Source organism: Dermacentor silvarum, chromosome 5, assembly GCF_013339745.2.
Source record: "Dermacentor silvarum isolate Dsil-2018 chromosome 5, BIME_Dsil_1.4, whole genome shotgun sequence".
Taxonomy (NCBI): domain Eukaryota; kingdom Metazoa; phylum Arthropoda; class Arachnida; order Ixodida; family Ixodidae; genus Dermacentor; species Dermacentor silvarum.
This window is the reverse complement of record NC_051158.1, coordinates 31,337,436-31,355,766: the sequence shown is the minus strand read 5'-3', so window position 1 is coordinate 31,355,766 and position 18,331 is coordinate 31,337,436. Positions and strand designations below refer to the sequence as shown.

General features: G+C 46.7%; 1 protein-coding gene across 3 annotated transcripts in view; it reads left to right on the top strand.

Annotated features, from left to right (window-relative positions):
• Positions 1-18,331, top strand: part of LOC119453230 (probable E3 ubiquitin-protein ligase MGRN1) — a 29,042-nt gene continuing 10,711 nt past the window's right edge. For 2 of the 3 annotated variants that reach the window (XR_007467023.1, XM_037715253.2), the window contains exons 1-12: positions 1-219; positions 688-806; positions 1,997-2,085; positions 3,096-3,245; positions 5,497-5,614; positions 7,565-7,631; positions 9,708-9,865; positions 11,768-12,028; positions 12,841-12,931; positions 14,108-14,183; positions 15,258-15,483; positions 17,132-17,215. Coding sequence is in view for 2 of the 3 variants with exons in the window: in XM_037715253.2 (XP_037571181.1) it covers positions 132-219; positions 688-806; positions 1,997-2,085; positions 3,096-3,245; positions 5,497-5,614; positions 7,565-7,631; positions 9,708-9,865; positions 11,768-12,028; positions 12,841-12,931; positions 14,108-14,183; positions 15,258-15,483; positions 17,132-17,215 (1,527 nt within the window). In the remaining variant the exon portion in view is untranslated. The remainder of the gene's footprint in view (positions 220-687; positions 807-1,996; positions 2,086-3,095; positions 3,246-5,496; positions 5,615-7,564; positions 7,632-9,707; positions 9,866-11,767; positions 12,029-12,840; positions 12,932-14,107; positions 14,184-15,257; positions 15,484-17,131; positions 17,216-18,331) is intronic. The other variant, XM_037715255.2, reaches the window with a different exon arrangement.

The window sequence follows — 18,331 nt, the reverse complement described above, 5'->3', positions numbered from 1 at the left end:
GCCAGCAGCGCGGCGTGATATCTCTCGCCCTGCGAGAGTGGTGGTGGGGGCTACGTCCATGCTACTTCGGTTGAACTCGTAAACCCGTTATATATAGGAAACAAGTTTAACGCGATTAAATTCGCGTTAACATGGGCGGCATATGGAGCAGGCAGAATGTCCGGGTTGAAGAGGTGGACTTTGCCGCCAACTGTGCCTATAGGTATCCGCCAAAAACTGGTAAGTGTGGCCTTCGGTACATTTTCTGAAGTAAAGAAAAGAAAAACAGCTGTGTCCAATGGCGACTGACAGGCGACGCAGCGTGCATGTTTCGCAGGCGTCTTTTTTCGACAATGCACGCTTGAAAAAGTCCGTAAAATCACACCAGATGCATCGTGCGTGCATTACCGTAGCACCTAGTTTGCGAAGACATCGTTATTGGTGCCGCTTTTGCATCTAAAGCTCTTGTGTGTGACGGCCTCGCTTCAGTGTTTACATCCTCCGAAACCCGATCGAACTACCTCGCAGTCGTGAAACATTTAAGCTGTACGAAAAAGTGAGATCGTAATCGGCTTGGCACTGATGCTGCTACAATCCGTCGGCATTCACGGCCCTTGACGCTAGCCGAAAACTTGTCGATAGAGCGACTGTCGCGATCTGTTGGTCTCCGAACTTGTGCGTTCCCTTCTGTGTCATTGTCACTCGCAGGCAACTATTTCGCGAGCCACTTCATCATGGGCGGTGAACGGTTTGACGCCAGTCAGCCGGAGGCGTACCTGTTCGGCGAAAACACCGACCTGAACTTCCTCGGAGGCAAGCCGACGCCCGTACGTGAGTCTTTTGTGGAAATGGTGGCCTGCCAGGCGTACCTGTAAAATAAGCTTCCGCGACGCAGAGCGTTGACCCCGCTCTGTTAGCTTTGGTGTTGTTGTGTGTTGACGAGAGATTTGCGAAACTTGCTTTCAGGCTGTGATTGACTGCTATCCGAAACCGTAAGTTGAAAGCGCGCGCGGTCACGCCAAATTTATATTATACCGCGACGCATCTCGATGTCATAATCAGCTGGGGACGTATTCTGCGACGATCACTTTCGGCGATACTATCGTCTTCGCGTGACGTAATGTTTGACCAGCCAATCAGCTTATCCGGTTTTGCTCAACCAGCCAATCAGCGCGCGCCTGACGGCCGAGGCGATAGTGTCTCCAAAAGTGGTCATCGCAGAATACGTCCCCTGGTACCTTGATTGCTTGCGAGCAGGAATGTGTTCGCACGGTTCGTTGTATACATTAAGTTACATTGGCTGCACGCCGTAATTGCCAGCACACGATCGCTGTTTCGACTGCATGACTACAGGCTAAAATGCTAACGCTTTACTCGCCTGCTCGTAGAAAACGTCATGCAGAAGCAACTAAGTTCTAATTCATTGTCGCGTTGTAGTGACGGTGAAGACCACAGTAGCGAAAACTGAATTGCGCAACTAACTCTTTATTTGGGCGAACTTTTGCCCTGCAAAACAAGGAAGACTCGGCACAACAATAGTGGTGCGCAAAGTTGGCGAACGGCGAAAATCTCAGCGGGTCAAGTGCTCAGCGAGTCAAGTGCGTCGACTTTTATACGTGACTCGTCGAAGGTTCCAGCGTAATTGCTAGTGCCCGCATGCCTTCCATAAAGTACTACACAATTCACGTCGCACATGCAGTCAGATTACGCAAGGGGTTCGGTGACAACATACAACTGATAGAACTATCGATCACATTCAAGAAACCTCTGATACATGCAGGCGTGTCCTGCAGCGAGCGATTATGTTTAACATTTGTTAGCCAGTGAAAAGTGGTCACTGGAGAAAGATACATGTCATTATTAGTGCATGATTGGTATGTATGCAAGCTACAGATGAATTTCTGAATGCCATATTTAACTTGCATGCCATATTATTTGTGATAAGTGTAATTACAGATGATTAGCTCACTGATTCGCCTGTCAGTTGACATGTGCTGCATCCACCGACCTTCCTCAGTTCCCGTACCCAGCGCCACAGGCCAACGAGCCCACAAGGCCTCTACGAAGTCTCGTCAACATTCGGAAGGAATCGTTGCGTTTTGTCAGGTGCGTCACCTGTTTATGATTGGTCTCTATAAGTACAACCTTAGCATGTTCTCTATGCAGTCTGAGGTCATAGATGCTGCAACATTTTGTACGCGCAATTTTTGGCATTGGCAAGGTATTCTGTTTTTGCAAGGGATTTGGTTTTTGCAAATGAACCTCTCGTTATTTAAAGCTGACGTAAGGCTTCTTATTAAAATTGATACAGGGGTTCTTATTTCTGGGGTTTTACGTGCCAAAACCAGTTCTGATTATGAGGCACGCCGTAGTGGAGGGCTCCGGATTAATTTTGACCACCTGGGGTTCTTTAACGTGCACTACAACGCAAGCATACAGGCGTTTTTGCATTCCGCCTTCATCGCAGCCGGGATTCGATCCCGCGACCTTGCTCAGCAGCACAATGCCTTAGCTAACTGAGCCACCGCGGCGGGTGATACAGGGGTTGCAGTCCCTTCAAACACCATGGAAATTACATCTAGTTCGCCAATTGTTGTACAGTTTGGGATGGATTCATTGAGACAGCACAAAAGAAAGGAAAAGGAGGGAGGGGCTGCTATGTGAACATCACCAATGGCATAGACTATGGCAGGAAATCTGTTGTCTTTTTCTTCTTGAAAAACTAGGAAAACAACAATGGGGGGGGGGGGCAGTTTTATAATATACAATCGCAACCATAAAATACAATCTCTCTGCATAATTATGGCAGTATCAAAGCAGCGGAAGCAGCAAGATCTTTTGTTAAAGCTTTTAAGGAAAAGTGCAAATTACTGTAGTAAATTTATTAGGGAACTCTGTGGAAGGCAAAACTTCATTTTTCGGAACTGAGTTTGTAACAGCACCAGCTTTGTATATGTGTTTATCAACAAGAGCTCTGTGACTCAAGTTGTTGAGGAACCCTCCAACAGTGGAATTGCCGGGACTATGCCATTGGAGATTTCAAGCTAAAGTGTGTTGTCCAGGAAATGTGTGAGTAATCCCCTGCTCCAGCATTCCTCATGTTTGCTGTTTGACAGAATCCAAGAAGAATCCAAGGCGGACGATGAACTGACAGAGGCGGCCCCGCCATGCCGGTACAACATCGAGTTCACATTCGACACGGACGTTCGGTGTGCCATCACCATCCACTACTTCTGTACAGAGGAAATCACCAGCAATGGACTTATGTGAGTGGCTGGCTTTGCTTGGAAGAGTTTTTTGAGGATGCGGTGTGCTCACTTATAATCGCATACCTGTCGATCCTCCGGAATTTTTTTGCGAAGCTTAAAGGGATACAGATACAAAAGTTGGCAGGTGTTTTTTTTGCGTCGGAACAAAAGTTTAACTGTTAAAAATGACAAATACAACAAGCTGATTTGAAAAAAAAAGAATGAGAAAATTCTTTTTTTTTTCCGATTTTCTGTTGCACCTTGCCTCCAAGCGGCCGCCGGCAGAAGGTGAAATTTGACGTCATGCGGCCAAGGTCGGTCACAGCTGTCGCAGTGTTTCCGGGGGTGTCGGTCCCTTGCAGCGTTTGTTTAACCCCTTTCAGCTATCTTCGCACATGGTCCGTCTGAAACATTATCCCTGTCGGCGCTCCACGCAGGTTGTGCGTTTTACATGAGCCTTCCAACGGTCGTCGCTTGGTATTGACGCGTTCGTCGCGGCGGAAGGAAATGCCCAGACATTGCTGTTATAACAGCATCGTCGGTCGTGACACGCCGTCGCACACGTTTCCCAGAGGCGAGAAGGTGCATAAACTTTGGATACCTGCCTGTCAGCCATCACGCCCAGCCTGGAGACCTCTAAAAAATGACTTCATTTGTGCGGACCACTTCGTCGACGATGATTATGTGACCAGCCCGGCTGTGCTGAAAAGCCTCGGCATGCCGTTCAAAAGGCAACGCCTAAAGCCTGACGCTGTGCCATCGGTCTTCTCACGAAAATGCAAGGCAGAAATGATCAGCGGCACGTTGGAAAAGAGGAGGCGAAAAGATGTCGGTACTGTTTTTGTTCACGTGCAGCCTTCTTGAGCAGTGTGAGGCTGGGGCGAGATGCCCGAGGCTGGGCACAAAGGCAGTAATGTCTTTAAAAATGTTGGCAAAGCATAGTAGTACAATACAAGGCTAGCGCGCGCAAGCGCGACTCACGAGATCAGTCCTACATGGCAGCGGGGCAGACACACACACAGCTCTGCTTCTCCACAGGCTAAAGGCGGGAAAAACTGAGGAGAATGCCAGACAGGTGCTGCCATCTGCCGGGCGGCTGGCGAAGGAGACGCGAGAGTCTCGGAGGTACTGATACCTCACAGCAGTTGCTCACGCCGGTGGCATACACTACTATTCAGTCATCCACGCAGTGCTGAAGTACCCTGCAGCTGCCTCGCCTGCGTGGCATCTTGAAAAATCAAGTTTACAGAACAAATGACAGATAATTCTTGCACAAGTGTCTGGTGCAGAGCGAAATTTTCACGCTACAGTTCGCGAAAACCTGACCAGCACTTCCACGGCCGCCTGCTCTTCTTCGTTGCTTAACGCGGAAGGCTCGTAACCATAAGCGGTAATATTTCTTGCCAAGTTAGAATGGTCCTCGTCTTCAGACGTGTACTCATCGCTGGTAGAGGCACCAGAACTCGAATTCATGCTTGCGATGGCGGTGTCGGTGCGCTTCGAATGACCGCGGCCGGCCGGCAGGCTATCCGGTGAGGGTGTCGTGACGTCACGCCTTCCAACTCCCGCGGGTCGGGTGGCGAGGCGCGCGCTCACAAAAACGCCAAAAATAAAGCTGTCGGCTCAAAAATGAGCTAAGTGACTACTTCTTTTCGGTGTAATCACACACTGAGGATTCATTTTCAGCATTTTCGCAAAATTTTCAGATTTTGTGTCCGTATTCCTTTAAGTATTTAGGCTCATTATATGATTTCACAAATGTTGCATCAAGTTTTACTGAAACTAGATTCTGTTAACAAAAAACTGTCTAAGTGTTGAAGAATGGGGCGAGCGGGGTTGAAATAAAACATTCATATATGAAAAATTGGGGTCTTACCTATGACGCTGTTTTGCGGCAGTGCAAAAAGCCATATGCCAGAGGAATTCTTGCTTCAAGCAAGTTTATTCAGACAAAGTCCTGAAGCGATGTCGCTGAAAAAGTTACTGTGATCCAAGAACATGTTGTGACTTGGTCTCTGCTGTTCCTAGATTGTTGCTACTTGTCTGCTGCGTCGAAATGTAAATAATCGTTATTACTGTGTGTGTGTCCCACAAAACTTTGCTCACGGCTAACATTTACAAAAATGGGCTCTACATGCCTCCCCCCCTCCTGTAATGTCTGCGAGATTTTTACAAATTTTAGATTAAAGTTAACAGGTTGGCAAGTATGTAATAGCCTCTGTGTAACTAACTCACTCACCTTGGTTTGCTTCTTTTTCTTTGCATACAGTTATAGCCCGAGAAACGCGGAGATGAGTTCAGAGACATACCACTACAAACGCGGTGCCAATCAGCAGTTCAGCCAGTCGTCCCACATTTTTGATCCAAGTCTTTACTGTGAGGAAGAGGTGAGTCTATGGTTTTCTCCCATCCTTACGCAAATCTACGTAATTTCTAACCAAATGAGAAATATAGCGTTTGTGTGCAGTAGAATAATTTAATGACAAACTTGAAGATCCTCAGAATTATGTTAGATTTATCAGGAGTCCACTGAATTTGTAAGAACTAAGAGGGGGGGGGTCTCCAAACTGTTCAGTTTATTGCAGAACCCATCCTAACAGAGTTCGTTATACTGCCTTGGCATTCTTGACTTGCAACATTTCTTTATTTTGCTTTAAAGAGACACTAAAGAGATACACAAAATTATATTGGACTGATAGAGTATTCAAATTTTTATATTTGTCAATTTCACGGTACGATAGGTTGATCATTAAAAGAACAAATGAAGGTCAAGGTCCTATTTTACGAATTAGCCCTAGTATGTCAGTATGATGTCACAAATCTTGATATATTTTTTTGGTATTTGGACTGTTTGGCGCTGAAGCAAAAGTTCATAAGATTTTTTCTGCGCTAATTTTTGCAAACACGAAAATACCTTTGTTATAACCGAGGAATGCCTCGGACTGGCCAGCAGCAAAGGGTCTCCTACTAATTATGATGGCCTGTCGACATCTTGCGGTGTGAATATGAGGCGTGGAGACAACAGTAAATTACATACACATGCCCTGCACCACCACAAATGCGCAACCGTGTGATCGGTGTTGTTGCGCGGGATTGGCAAACGGACTCGCCGACTGTGGTCCAGCCAAGCCGCATGGCCAAAGCATGTGCACCGCCAACAGGCTTTTTGGGCACTGAGGGGACCGCGCGTGAATCTGCCGTCGATCTAGCCTGTATGTCTGATCTCACGCCCGATCACCGATAAGGTCTACAAGTGCGAACATATTGGCGGCGAGTTTCCTGCGATGACTTATCACCAGCCACTACACTGACTGCACTGCTTAGGCTTGACAAACTCTTGTGACATCCGAAATTTCAGTCATTGACATTATGCATTGCTCATTACGGGTAGGCGGTTGTGCCAAGAAATCATGCAGGTTCGAAAAGTCGGACGTCTGAAAAATCGATCGGCGACTATAATTGCCAATTTTGCTACCGGAATATATATTTTGCTTCGCTACAACAGATGCCGTGCCGTATCCCGCATTTTCCATTTCGTTATAGCAAGAGAATGCTCCATCGTAAGAAAGCATGACCAACCAAATCTTACATTTACTTTGTTATATCCAATAGTTTGTTATGTAGAGGTTTTACTGCAATCTGTTGCACACTTGGCAGGTAGTGCTGCAGAAGCTAGATAAGTAGTGCAGTGATAGACATCTCACTCTGGCGACTCTTTCTATGGAATAACTACTCGACATGTTATAACTACAACTTGTAAGCATAAGGTTATGTCAAATTATGTGTTGTTTGTGCACCTTCGCGCTTTCAGTATGCGATGCACTATGATTCGGTCGCCAGCGCAGGCGGTGATCGGCGGCCACTGGTCACAGAAACGGGCCCCTCCACTCGCTTTGTAGTGAATATTCTCTTCTGGCAATACGTTCCGTGGAATGATTAGGTTGTATTTTGTGACATAGAAGTATGACACACAATTTTACATCGAATCGCCTTACCTACATCTTTCTTTTATTCATGCTGCGCTATTTTCTGGTCGTAGATGAGAGCACTGAGAGAATTCTCTCTAGCCTTCGTATCGTTGCCTGCTATGGGTGAAACGGAGCGGGAAATGTTTTCCCGACTTTCCTTGGCCTAATTGTTTGTTGTCCTCGTACGGTCGTCACTAATGATCGAGCCCCTTCACTCCGCCTGATTCTTTTAGCTTACCTGCCTGAAACGTCCCTCGAGGCTGAGTGAAATGCTGAGCTTTGATTTGAAACCATCTTTCGTGCCGGCAGTGAGATACCATGTTGCTCGAGTCCCCTGTGGTATGTATTGTTTGTTTTGTTCCCGTGCAGCTGACCTACAACTTCGAGGATGAAATTCTGCCAGTTGTGATCCACTGCCTGGCGGAGGAAGGTGATGGTATGTTGTGCCATTTTTGTCCATTTTTTGTCGAGAAAATGTTTGTGTTTGCATATTTATAAACGTTAATTTGCTCAACTGTGCCAGTTTAAATTGTATGCTGCCATCATTGGTGAGGGCTGTGTATATATATATGTATGTATATATAATATATATATAATATTTTCCTTTTCTGAGCCGTACTAAGCATAAAAGTTGAAGCCTCAGTAACAATTGCGGAAAAGATCTTGTGTATGAATTAGAGGGGTTCAAGAAACGTAACTTATTAAAATTTGAATACGAAATATTTCACCTGGTTCTAAAATATAGGGGGTGAATAAATACCGTAGACAAGGAAGGTGTAAAAGGTTTATTAGATGCGAAGCATCTTATGGTCGGGGCTATGTCACTCCCTCAGTCCATCCATCCGCCGTGCAGCGTCCACACCCCTACTGCGCATCCTCCTCCTCCCCCTCCTCTCCTCTGAATGATAATTTTTCGCTGAAGAACGTATCATACGACCGCAGTTTGCCGCAATGCTGAACGTTGCTGCCGAATAATCGTATTTTCCGGGAACGTATTAACCGGAACGTATTAACACATTCCTTACGGGGTTATGTTTATTTTTCGCGATTGCGAACGTAGGAGCCGGGAATTCGTATTAAGCGGGAACGTATCAGCGGGGTTCTACTGTAGTCCCCTCTACTGGCAATGCACTCTACCCATCTTCCATTTTTAGAAAGCCTCCTGGAACGCACTTTCTGGAATGGCGTGCAGGTCTCTTCTCGCATTGTCCTGGATCTCCTCTACGGTTTAAAAACGAGGTCCTTTCAAGGTGGTTTTCAGCTTGGGGAAATAGAAAGAAGTCTGCTGGGGCTAGGTCCAGATTGGTGGGTGGGGCACAACAGGAGTGTGGTGTTTAGCTAAGTAGTTGCGGACAAGGAGAGTGACATGGAGCCGGGACATTGTCATAATGCAACATCCAAGCCTGACTTTCCCACAATTCAGGCCTCTTACTGCGCACAGAATCTCTCAAACGTGCTAGGATACCCTGGTAAACTTCCTTCTTTACCATCTGACCATGTGGCACAAATTCCTGATGGACAATGCCTTTTCAGTCAAAAAACACAACCAACATCACCTTCATTTTTTACCGACTCATGCGTGCTTTTTTTGAATGAGAAGAACCTTTGGCCACCGACTGCGATGAGTGCACTTTTGTTTCAACGTCATAGCCATAAACCCATGTCTCATCGCCTGTTATGATGTTCTTAAGAAAGTTTTCATCGTCATTGGCAGTGGCTAGCAGTTCCTGGCTGATTTCAACACAGGTCTGCTTCTGTTCGTCAGTCAACAAACGCGGCACAAATTTTGGGCTGACACGATGAATCCCAAGTTTGTCACTCAAAATTTCATGACGTGATCCTACGCTTATACCCACTTCTTCAGCGACTTCTCGAACAGTCAGATGACGATTTCCACAAATCGCAGTTCGAACTCTCTCGACGTGGTCATCATCTGTGGATGTGGAAGGGTCGTCCAGGCTTGGGATCGTTACCGACAGACATTCTTCCGTCTTCAAAATGCTTGAACCAATCATAGCACTGCGTGCGACTCATACAGTCCTTCCCGTATGCTTGGCTAAGCAACTGAAATGTCTCTGTGGAAGTTTTCCCAAGCCTGTAGCAGAACTTCACACACACACACACACACACACACTGTTCTTCCAATTCCTTCATTGTCACTTTAGCACCAATCCGAAGAACAGCTTGTTCATGTGCTCACTTCAGCGGCTGTAGCTCGCCAACTAACGGTCAGAGCGAGACGCGACAAATGGCGGTTTGTTGTCTAATCCTGCCGCTACATGCACTCAGTCGCCGCAGCGCGCTCCCTCTGCTGGTTGGCGCGCTATTTCAAAAGTTCGGTTTCTTTTTGAACACACCTCGTATTTCAAAATTAATGACAACAGAAATTTTTAAGAAGGCTTTGTCCGTCTAAACTAATGTAGTGTTTTGCTTTAGTTGTCCCTTGAAAGCTGCATGGGAAAAGTTGTCGACCACATTTATCTTCATGCGTGGATGTCTCTCAACGCCGCAGAGCCGCGGCAGTCGCACGTGTTGGTTGCCGTGGTGGAGAAGAACTCTGACAACACGTACACGCTCAAGCCACTCAAGCAGAAGCTCTTTGTCGACGGCCTCTGCTATCTGCTGCAGGAAATCTACGGCATTGAGAACAAGAACGTGGCCCAGACCAAGGTGAGCATCGATGCCTGCATCGTGGGTGCTCTTTTGGCGTGCATGAAGGCTTTCTGATCTCGAAAAACGTCAGGACTTGGGCTTGTTAGTGATGCGTCATGATTATAGGCAAGACAGAGGTTCGCAGGAAGACAGAGATACGAGGTCGTCAGTAGTGATCGAATTACGGATCGGTCAGGCTGGAGCCAATGTTTCGACAAAGGGACTCGTCTTTGTCAGTGCCCTGAAAAAGACAAGTCACCGTATCAAAACGTTGGCTCTATTGTGTAACAGGGTAAACTAAGTAACTATGCGGTAACAGGATGGATATTTGTTACGGTCCAAGAACCTTGCTAGCTCTGATATGTCTACCTTCTTAGTTGGTCATTCTAGAACACATGCACTCATGCCCACCTACCCTGTTAATGATAGTTGCCCACTGCCCATACGGCTATGTGCACATATAACAGGCTCCAGCTTGGTACATTTCTTATTTGACAACTGTTGATTGTGAATACCGTGTGCTTTTGTGCGTGCTGCATTCATCCGCACTTGCTGTATTAGTAGTAATACAGTAGAACCCCACTGATATGGTTTTCAAAGAACCATGGAAAAATCACACCTAATAGCCAGGAAAACATAACAGCGAGGCAGGCCCCAAATTGCCACAGAGTTGTCGGAAACAACTCTGAATGGTTGCAAATACACTTATTAGGTGTCTTGGTGCTTGTACTGTGACTGGAAATAGTGCATGCGCTTGTATAATTAAGGTGGCGGTCCCGCTCCGGCGGCACGACCCCCCCCGTTTTCAGTACTTTTGGAGCATCTGTGGCGGCTCTTCTACTTCGGATATAAAGTTGTCGTATGTACCATAAAAAAGCTTAATTCTTGAAGATTCCAACTATATATATAATATAAAGAAATTGATTAATGTGATTTAGAAATAAATGTTCAAGAACAAGCATGAGATACGTGGTTTTTGCGAACTGTGTCTCAGTTGTGATCATATTCAGAAGAAACTACCGTATTTACTGCATTGTTGCTTGATCTGTAGCTTTAGGTCATATTTATCTGTTTCCTAAAGGCAGTGAAATAATGTTGAATTTTTACTTTTTGGATAATGTGCTTTTGACGAATGCCAAATATCGCAACTTCTGTTGTAAACAGCCCGGCAACTACACACGCAAGAAGCTAAATTTTGGATAAATTAGAGTTCAAGAAATTTCCATTTAGGACGCAAATTTCATTCATGTACCTTTATTAGTTTCAGCAATTAGCCCAGTTTACTCGGCCAGGCAGGTGTTGACGCAGGGTGTAGATAGTGGACAAAGAAAGGCTCGCTTTATAACCTGCTACGTAGTCTAGGCCACTGAGTGGATGGACCAGACCGACATGACCTGCGTCTCAATGCCAGATTCAGATGCACGTGCAACATCCTGTGGAAGCACCTCTAACAATGCATATTGAGCTGCGTCTCAATTTAATTTATTTTGGCACTGGTGGCACGAACCTCTCGCGCAATAGGCACCTCTGTGGTGATCTTCGTCGTCGCCACCTCCACGTGAGGCTAGGCCGGAGGTTCCTGCTGCGTCACCGCTTCGCCCGGCGAGATGCTGCTGGCCGCTGCTTGCACGGTAGCATGCTGCGCTTTTTCTGCCTCGTCATGAGCATGTCAAGACATAAGCGTTCCCCTGGCCAGAGGCAAACCGGACATGCTGCGCGATTCCCGAACCGTTAAGTCGTGCCTGCGGCTGCTGATGCTTTCCTTTAGCCCCATTTTTTACTGCATTTTATGTTCGCTAACATTTCGGTGAAAGAATAGACCATGGAGCCTATCGTGCTCCTTGTTGTGATTTGTCGTTTCACAGTCCCACATCTCCTTTAGTATCCTGTTGCAGCATTGCCGTGCTCTTCCGCCCACAGCCCCCGACCGGAGACGAGGAGACGGAGGACAGTGGCGCCGAGTGCGTCATCTGCATGTGCGACAGTCGGGACACCCTGATCCTGCCGTGCCGCCACCTGTGCCTGTGCTCGTGCTGCGCCGACTCGCTGCGCTATCAGGCCAACAACTGCCCCATCTGCCGTGCCCCCTTCCGCGCCCTGCTCCAGGTGCGCGCAGTGCGTCGCACGCTCTCCTCGGCCGTTGCCGTGCCGCACCTCGCGGGTTCAGCCGGAGATGCCCAGGTTTGTCACGGACTCTTTGCTTCTCTAAAGTGGTAATTCTGGCTAGTTGATCTTGTGTAATAGGTTAATCACAGCGCATTAGAGAAGGACCAACTTGAAAAGCAAGCACTCTAGTATGTCTCGTGCATGTGGTCGTCCCACGTTAATGCGCTCTGATTTATCTATTCTACACTCCGTTGCACGTGCCTTTGTCCCATCTCTTTCGGAGGTCAAGGCACCTGCCACGGTTTGACGTTTAACTTCTGGTAGTAAGCTGCATTAGTGTTGAAGCGAATTGCTTTGTGGAAGGGTTCGTGAGCAGCCCCTCGCGAGCAGGCTAAGGCAGTGCACTAAACAAAATAACGTTTTATGAAGTTAAACAAGTTCAGAAACATAACAGTGCATAGTTAAACTTGACTGACCTCCGCAGGTGTTGCAGGCGGGGCAGTCGTCTGAAAAGCGGGCACATGCTGGCTGCTGGGGCGCCTGATATAACGAAATATCTATATAACGAAGCAAATTGGCGATTTTACCGACTTCGTTATATCGAGGTTCAACTGAAGTGATGCGTTTGCAAAGTCTTCGGTAGGATATGGGCAGTGGCAAAACAGACCCCCTAGGATGACGTATGAGTGGCTTGGATTGCCATACACCTGCGAATTTCATATTTGACAAGCAGCAGCGCAGCAGCAGCACTTGTCAAATATGAATTTCCACCAACTCACCCAAGTTTTCCGACTATATCGCACTTGCGAAGGTTTTTTTTTTTTGTTTGTTTTTTTCCCCCTATTCTTTTCAGTGCGGTAGGCTAACGGCTTCAATTCATTTTACAGACCTGCCAAGACATTCCGCCAGGTTACGAAGTTGTGCCACTTGTGGAGGCCCTCAATGGACCGGTCGTAAGCTCTGCGCCGGCCGCCGCAAGTGAGTGCTGGTTTAATTTTGCTTCTTTTGCCTTCACGCGAAGGTGTTACCGGTTGTCGGGTGTTGTGTAGCAAACCTAAGGGCAAAAGATTAGGTTAGTCCAGGAGGCTGTCAGATTGCCCCTACGAAAGGTTTACAACATTTGATTTAGAAACAAGAGGTGACTTGTGGTGCGTTCGGCTAGTCATATAAGCGTACTCCTTCAATGCTCCAAAGGTCGTGTGACCATTGAATCCAAGCTGGCCTTTATTGTGACAATAAACAAGCTAATGTAGTGGTGACAAAGCTAGAATAATGCTAGTGAAAGCCCTTTGTGCAACACATGTTCATTGTCATGTTAAGTGACCGCAAGAGCGCTTTGGGGTGAAATCGCGCAAGCGTCTTCCTTTCCGAACGTTCGCTTAGCCTCCTAAAGTCACTGAGTAGGCGGTGTTGAATTCGCGCTCCCGTGACCCCATGCTTATGAACAGTGATGAAAGTGCGACTCCGGCAAATCACAAGCGTGAAAGCGAATGTTCGGAAAGCGAGATACTTGTGCAATCCGCCCCTGGTAGTGCGTCTAAAGATGACCAGTCTAATATGACATCAGTTGCAGAGAAAATTAGTCGTTTCGCAATTGAAGATGCCCATGACAAATGGGGTCACATATGCTTGTTTACTAAAGCTGCACCGGCAATCTTGGAGGCCAAGCTCTGCCGGGCACTGCTGCCTGCTTTGAATCAAAGGTGCACACGGAGAGGGTGCGACAATCTCACAAGTAGTTCTTTAGAGTCCTCAGAATAAGCGCTGTGGAGTGTAGAGTGTCCTACGAGAATCTCTGTGCAAACTAGTACAGTCATACCTTGATTTAACAATTAGCATATAACGAACTGTCGAATACAATAAAGTAAGCCTAAAATGTTTCTCTCCAATACCAGTGACTAACAAATACATTCTTCTAATAAATATTGGATATAACGAACCTATTCTTGTGTGGGACGCAATTTCCTTGTGCCGACGCTTGACTGTGCTGACACACTGAAGTGAGGGGAGAGGAATTAAGAGTCAAGGGTCTTGTCAGAGTATGCAAGATATCTCTGGTTGTAAGCGTTTCTGTGGTTGTGTTTCTTCCGCTGAGTGGTTCAGAAGTGTGGAATGTGTGCTTTTAGTTAATTCTCAACCTTGCTTGTTGTCCAGTGCACCTGACTGTAGGCCTGCCGCCCGAAGCTGGAACACCTGAGGGGCCAGCAGCCAAGCCTCGTAGGAGTGGAAGGTAGCGACAACCTTTTCAGTGTTCTCTCTTTTTTTTCTGTTTTCTTTTTTTATTTCTTTTTTTTATCAGTTAGACCACCTCAAACAGGGTTTGCATAACAAGACAGAGGTTATGAGAGATGAAAGGCAGAGAGGTTAATCAGATTAACTCTTCCCGTACCGCGCCCATTGGGCATTGTTAGCCGGCTATCGATGGTTTGAAACGTCGCTTTCGAGACATGCTCACGGACATACTGCACCATCGGACGTGAAGGAGGAGAAACTATATTTTTGTTTTCTAAGTTCCCGCCAGGCAGTGGTTTTTAAACGCGCTTCAAATTTTCACAATAAACAAAGCAGAACGCAAAAATGTCCGGCTCCGTGTTTTCTTCTACAGCGGTTGTGACAAACAGTTGTTTCGTTTTGACTCCGTACAAAGCTGTCGAGGATGAAGAGCACCGACTACATTGCGATGGGTGGACAATCTGTTGGTGATCAGCTCGCAGGCGAAAAAATAATCGGGATGTGCACGCGGTAGTGCAAAGCCTGTCGCAAATAAAGGCGCGTGTCACGGCCGTGCTGCAAAGGAAATAGCAAGGCCTCGATTGCCGCTGCAAGAGCCATTGAGTCACGAGATGACAAGAATTGCAGCTTCCGCACTGCTGTTGAGCAAAATAGAAACAGGATTTGCTCATTCATTCACTAAACAAGAGCCTGTTGACGCATTAAGCATTTGCTTATTGTTTTCTGGATACCCTCGATATTTCAACATTCAGTTAATTCGGACATTTTCTTCGGTCCCCTGAAATCTGAATTAATGAGGTTTTACTGTATAGATTTACTGTACGGATTTTTTCTACACAGAAGGGGCACAAAATTTTCCTCATTATCGAGCATTCAGGAAAAAAGAAATGTTAAGTAAAAAAAAAGTAATAATTTCGTTGAACTTGAGAGTCAGCGACCAGAGGCACGGTCAAGTCATCTTCATCATTCAAGTCAGCTTGCGTAATGTCTAAATCCAGGTTGTACTTGCTCAGCAAATCCAGCAGAAGGTTTTATTTAAACATGTACTTAACTGCGTTTAATTTTTTTCCAGGCGGCGTTCAGGCAGCACTTCGTCGTTGCAGACGGACAGCGCCGGAGCTGTGGCACCTCCAGAGGTTGTGGTGGCAGCGGTTGTTTCTTCGGACCCCGAGAAGGGACGCGCAGTGTCCCCGCTCGGTCCAGACGTCCGCTGGCACCGACGGAGTTCCTCACGCGCAGCGCCGGAGCAAGTTCGTCTGCTCTCGGAGTCATCGGAGAGTTCCGCTAGTCGTCGAAAGGTGAGTTACATTGCCATGGGCTGCACCTTGTGGTGTTTGTAACAGGCAGCACTTGTTCGCCCTTTGGGTGCTGGAAGTTTATTTTTTATTTTTTTCAAAACGGAACAAATTCAATTTCTGTCTAAGTAACTCATTAACATGTTTTAAATTCAAACGCTATTTATTGGCAAGATGTTACTGAACGTTTTGCAGATTTCTAAATCTGAAAATACAGTTAAACCTTGATATAAAACAGAATTGGTAAGGTCGGCAATTTGCTTGGTTATATCAAAATTTCGTTGTATTGAAATTCGATCTTTTATGCAAGTAAGTAGTCGCCGATAGATCTTTCTTACACGGAAAGGGGCCACACAACTTACCGCATTGTCAGGCAATTGAAAAAAAACACAAATTTGAAATGAGGAAGCAATTAATTTTGAAGAATTTGGGAGTCTGCAATGAATGACACGGTTTCATGGCACGTCGAAGTTATCTTCACATCGGCAGTACTAATTAAGTGAAGCCAGCCCTGCTTTCGCGTGCACTCCGCCCCCGTGACTGATAGCGTCACCTGCGCCAGGCGACACTATCATGAAAAACGCCGCTAACAAGGAGCGAACACTTCGTCTGCCTCTCGCTCCAACCGGTCACCGAAACTCGAGATTACGCAACCTCCAATACTAAATACGCGGGAACACGGCTTACATGATGGCACGCTGTCTCGGCATGCCCATTCATTGCTCACACGGCAGATTACCTCTAAAGCAGAGTGTGCGGCTGCGTATGCACTCAGCTGCGCTTGCAGCCATGTGCAGCCACGGTGGAGACGCGCTCCAGAAATCGAGACATGCGCCCACTTGCCTCTTACTCTGCCCCCCCCCTCCCACGCACTTGATCGCGTTGCCACAAGCTCGCTCCTCTCCCCATCTTTCCCTTTGCTCGTGCGGGAAGGCAGCACTCGTGAAGCCACCATCTGTCTTGTCTCTCCCTCGCACACTTTCACTCGCACCTAGAGCAGTGCGCGGGGCGCAATAGGATCTTATCGCACTTGGACTTTATACGGAGCCTGATGCGGCTCCACTTCGCGGCTCCATTTCGGCGGTCGCACTTGGGGCGCGGCGCTGCGATTTGAGAAGTGCATGTGCAAGCAGCCGCTTGTAATTCTATCATTTGACCATCTGCGCCCGCGGAAGTTTCCATTTATTGTCTCAGCATTCCATTCCTTGTCTCGGCGCAGCATGCCGTGACGTTGTGGATCTTGACAGCGTCTGTTCGGGCCTATTTAATTGTTTGTCAGTAAAAATGCATTACACTGTATCCTGAAGGAGCTGAAGATTGAACTTGGCAAGTTTTGAGAACTTTAACTACGCTGCAATGACCCAGTGCATGAAAATGCTTTTACTTTATGTTGTAACACTGATGTACGTACCAGCTCTCGTGTTACACCACAACGTTCTGTTAAATTTTGAATTTGGCCTACTTTTTTTTCTTCTGGTAATCAACCTCTTACCCACAAATTAACGAAACAAGAGTTTTGAAAGAATACTTTATCAGTTTAAACTGACTTAGGTGTGTCTCTCTTAAGGGTCTTTAATAAGCCTGATAGGAAACCGTAATGTGTAGCTTGTTCATTTACTTGCGCAGTAAAAAAATAAATGACCTGTTTCAGGAGAACCTCTTGTTGGGCAAGCTGGTCAGACAGGAGAGAAGACGAATTCAGGCGCACAACGAACACAGGCGAACACAGTTACGGGTGAGCTGGAAAGGCGGTGGAAACTTGCTTTAAGATATGGCTGTGTGGCTGTGTTCGTCTGCGTCCGTCTGTGTTAGTCTTTATCTCTCGTGTCATGTGTGTTTTGTGCTCAAACCAGCCCCTCAGCCACGTTGAAAGTACTATAGACAACCTACATGTTTGTAAACAGTCATGTTACAGGCATCAAGAGCAGACGACTCTCCGTTGACACTTCTGCTCTTCTTTCCTACTCAATGATTTCAAAGAAGCTTCGCAACGTGACTTCTGGAAACTTGGTTGTGTTTGTTAATCTCGCCTGCAGCGAAAGTTATCACCGGTATTGTTTGTTGGTAATTTTTGAGGCCACACACACGATGCACTGGCAGCACAGCCAGATCTTCGCAGCACCAACGCCTTTGTAGCTTCTCTGTTAGACCTTTTCATTGGGTGAGAAGAAAAGGTCTGGCAACTAGCACGCTGTGAGCCTTTCCTTCTCTCTGGCTTGTTTGAACCGGTGCGGTGCTGCTTGAATGTGTTGTAACAGCATGCTATGAAACAATTTGGAGATGCTTTAGCTCGTCCTGTCAAACAGTTGCGCGATGTCGGCTCATACAAGGTCATTGGGGAAGTACTGTGTAGTCCTTGGCGGCGCGAATACCGTATGTACTCGCAATATGAACACTTTTTTTTTTCCTAAAAAAGCTGAAGCATTGTTGGGGGGATGCGTTTATTATGTTGGGCAAATTTTATCGGAACGTTTTCCAAACAGCAAAAATTGAAAAGTAAGATGGTAACGATTTGAGAAATGCATTAGATAAGGGTAGCGATGGGGGCTTGTTGGTGATTCATGAGGAACACTTTTGATGCAGCATGAAACGCAACGCTGTGCATGTCTCGTTCCTCGACCGTCCTGCTCGTCGGCATGTCAGAGTTGATCGATGTCTGATCAGTGTTTCCGTTTTGTGAACAGATAAACTCTCTGTCCTGCAACAGGCGCATAACGCTACTTAGGGCCCATCACACACAGCGAAACCAAAGACAGGCAGAAAAGCGAGCAACAGACACACAAATTCGACACTATGCTTGACTATGCCCACTATGCCGACAAACTGCCGGCTGCCTCTTCTACACTTGGAC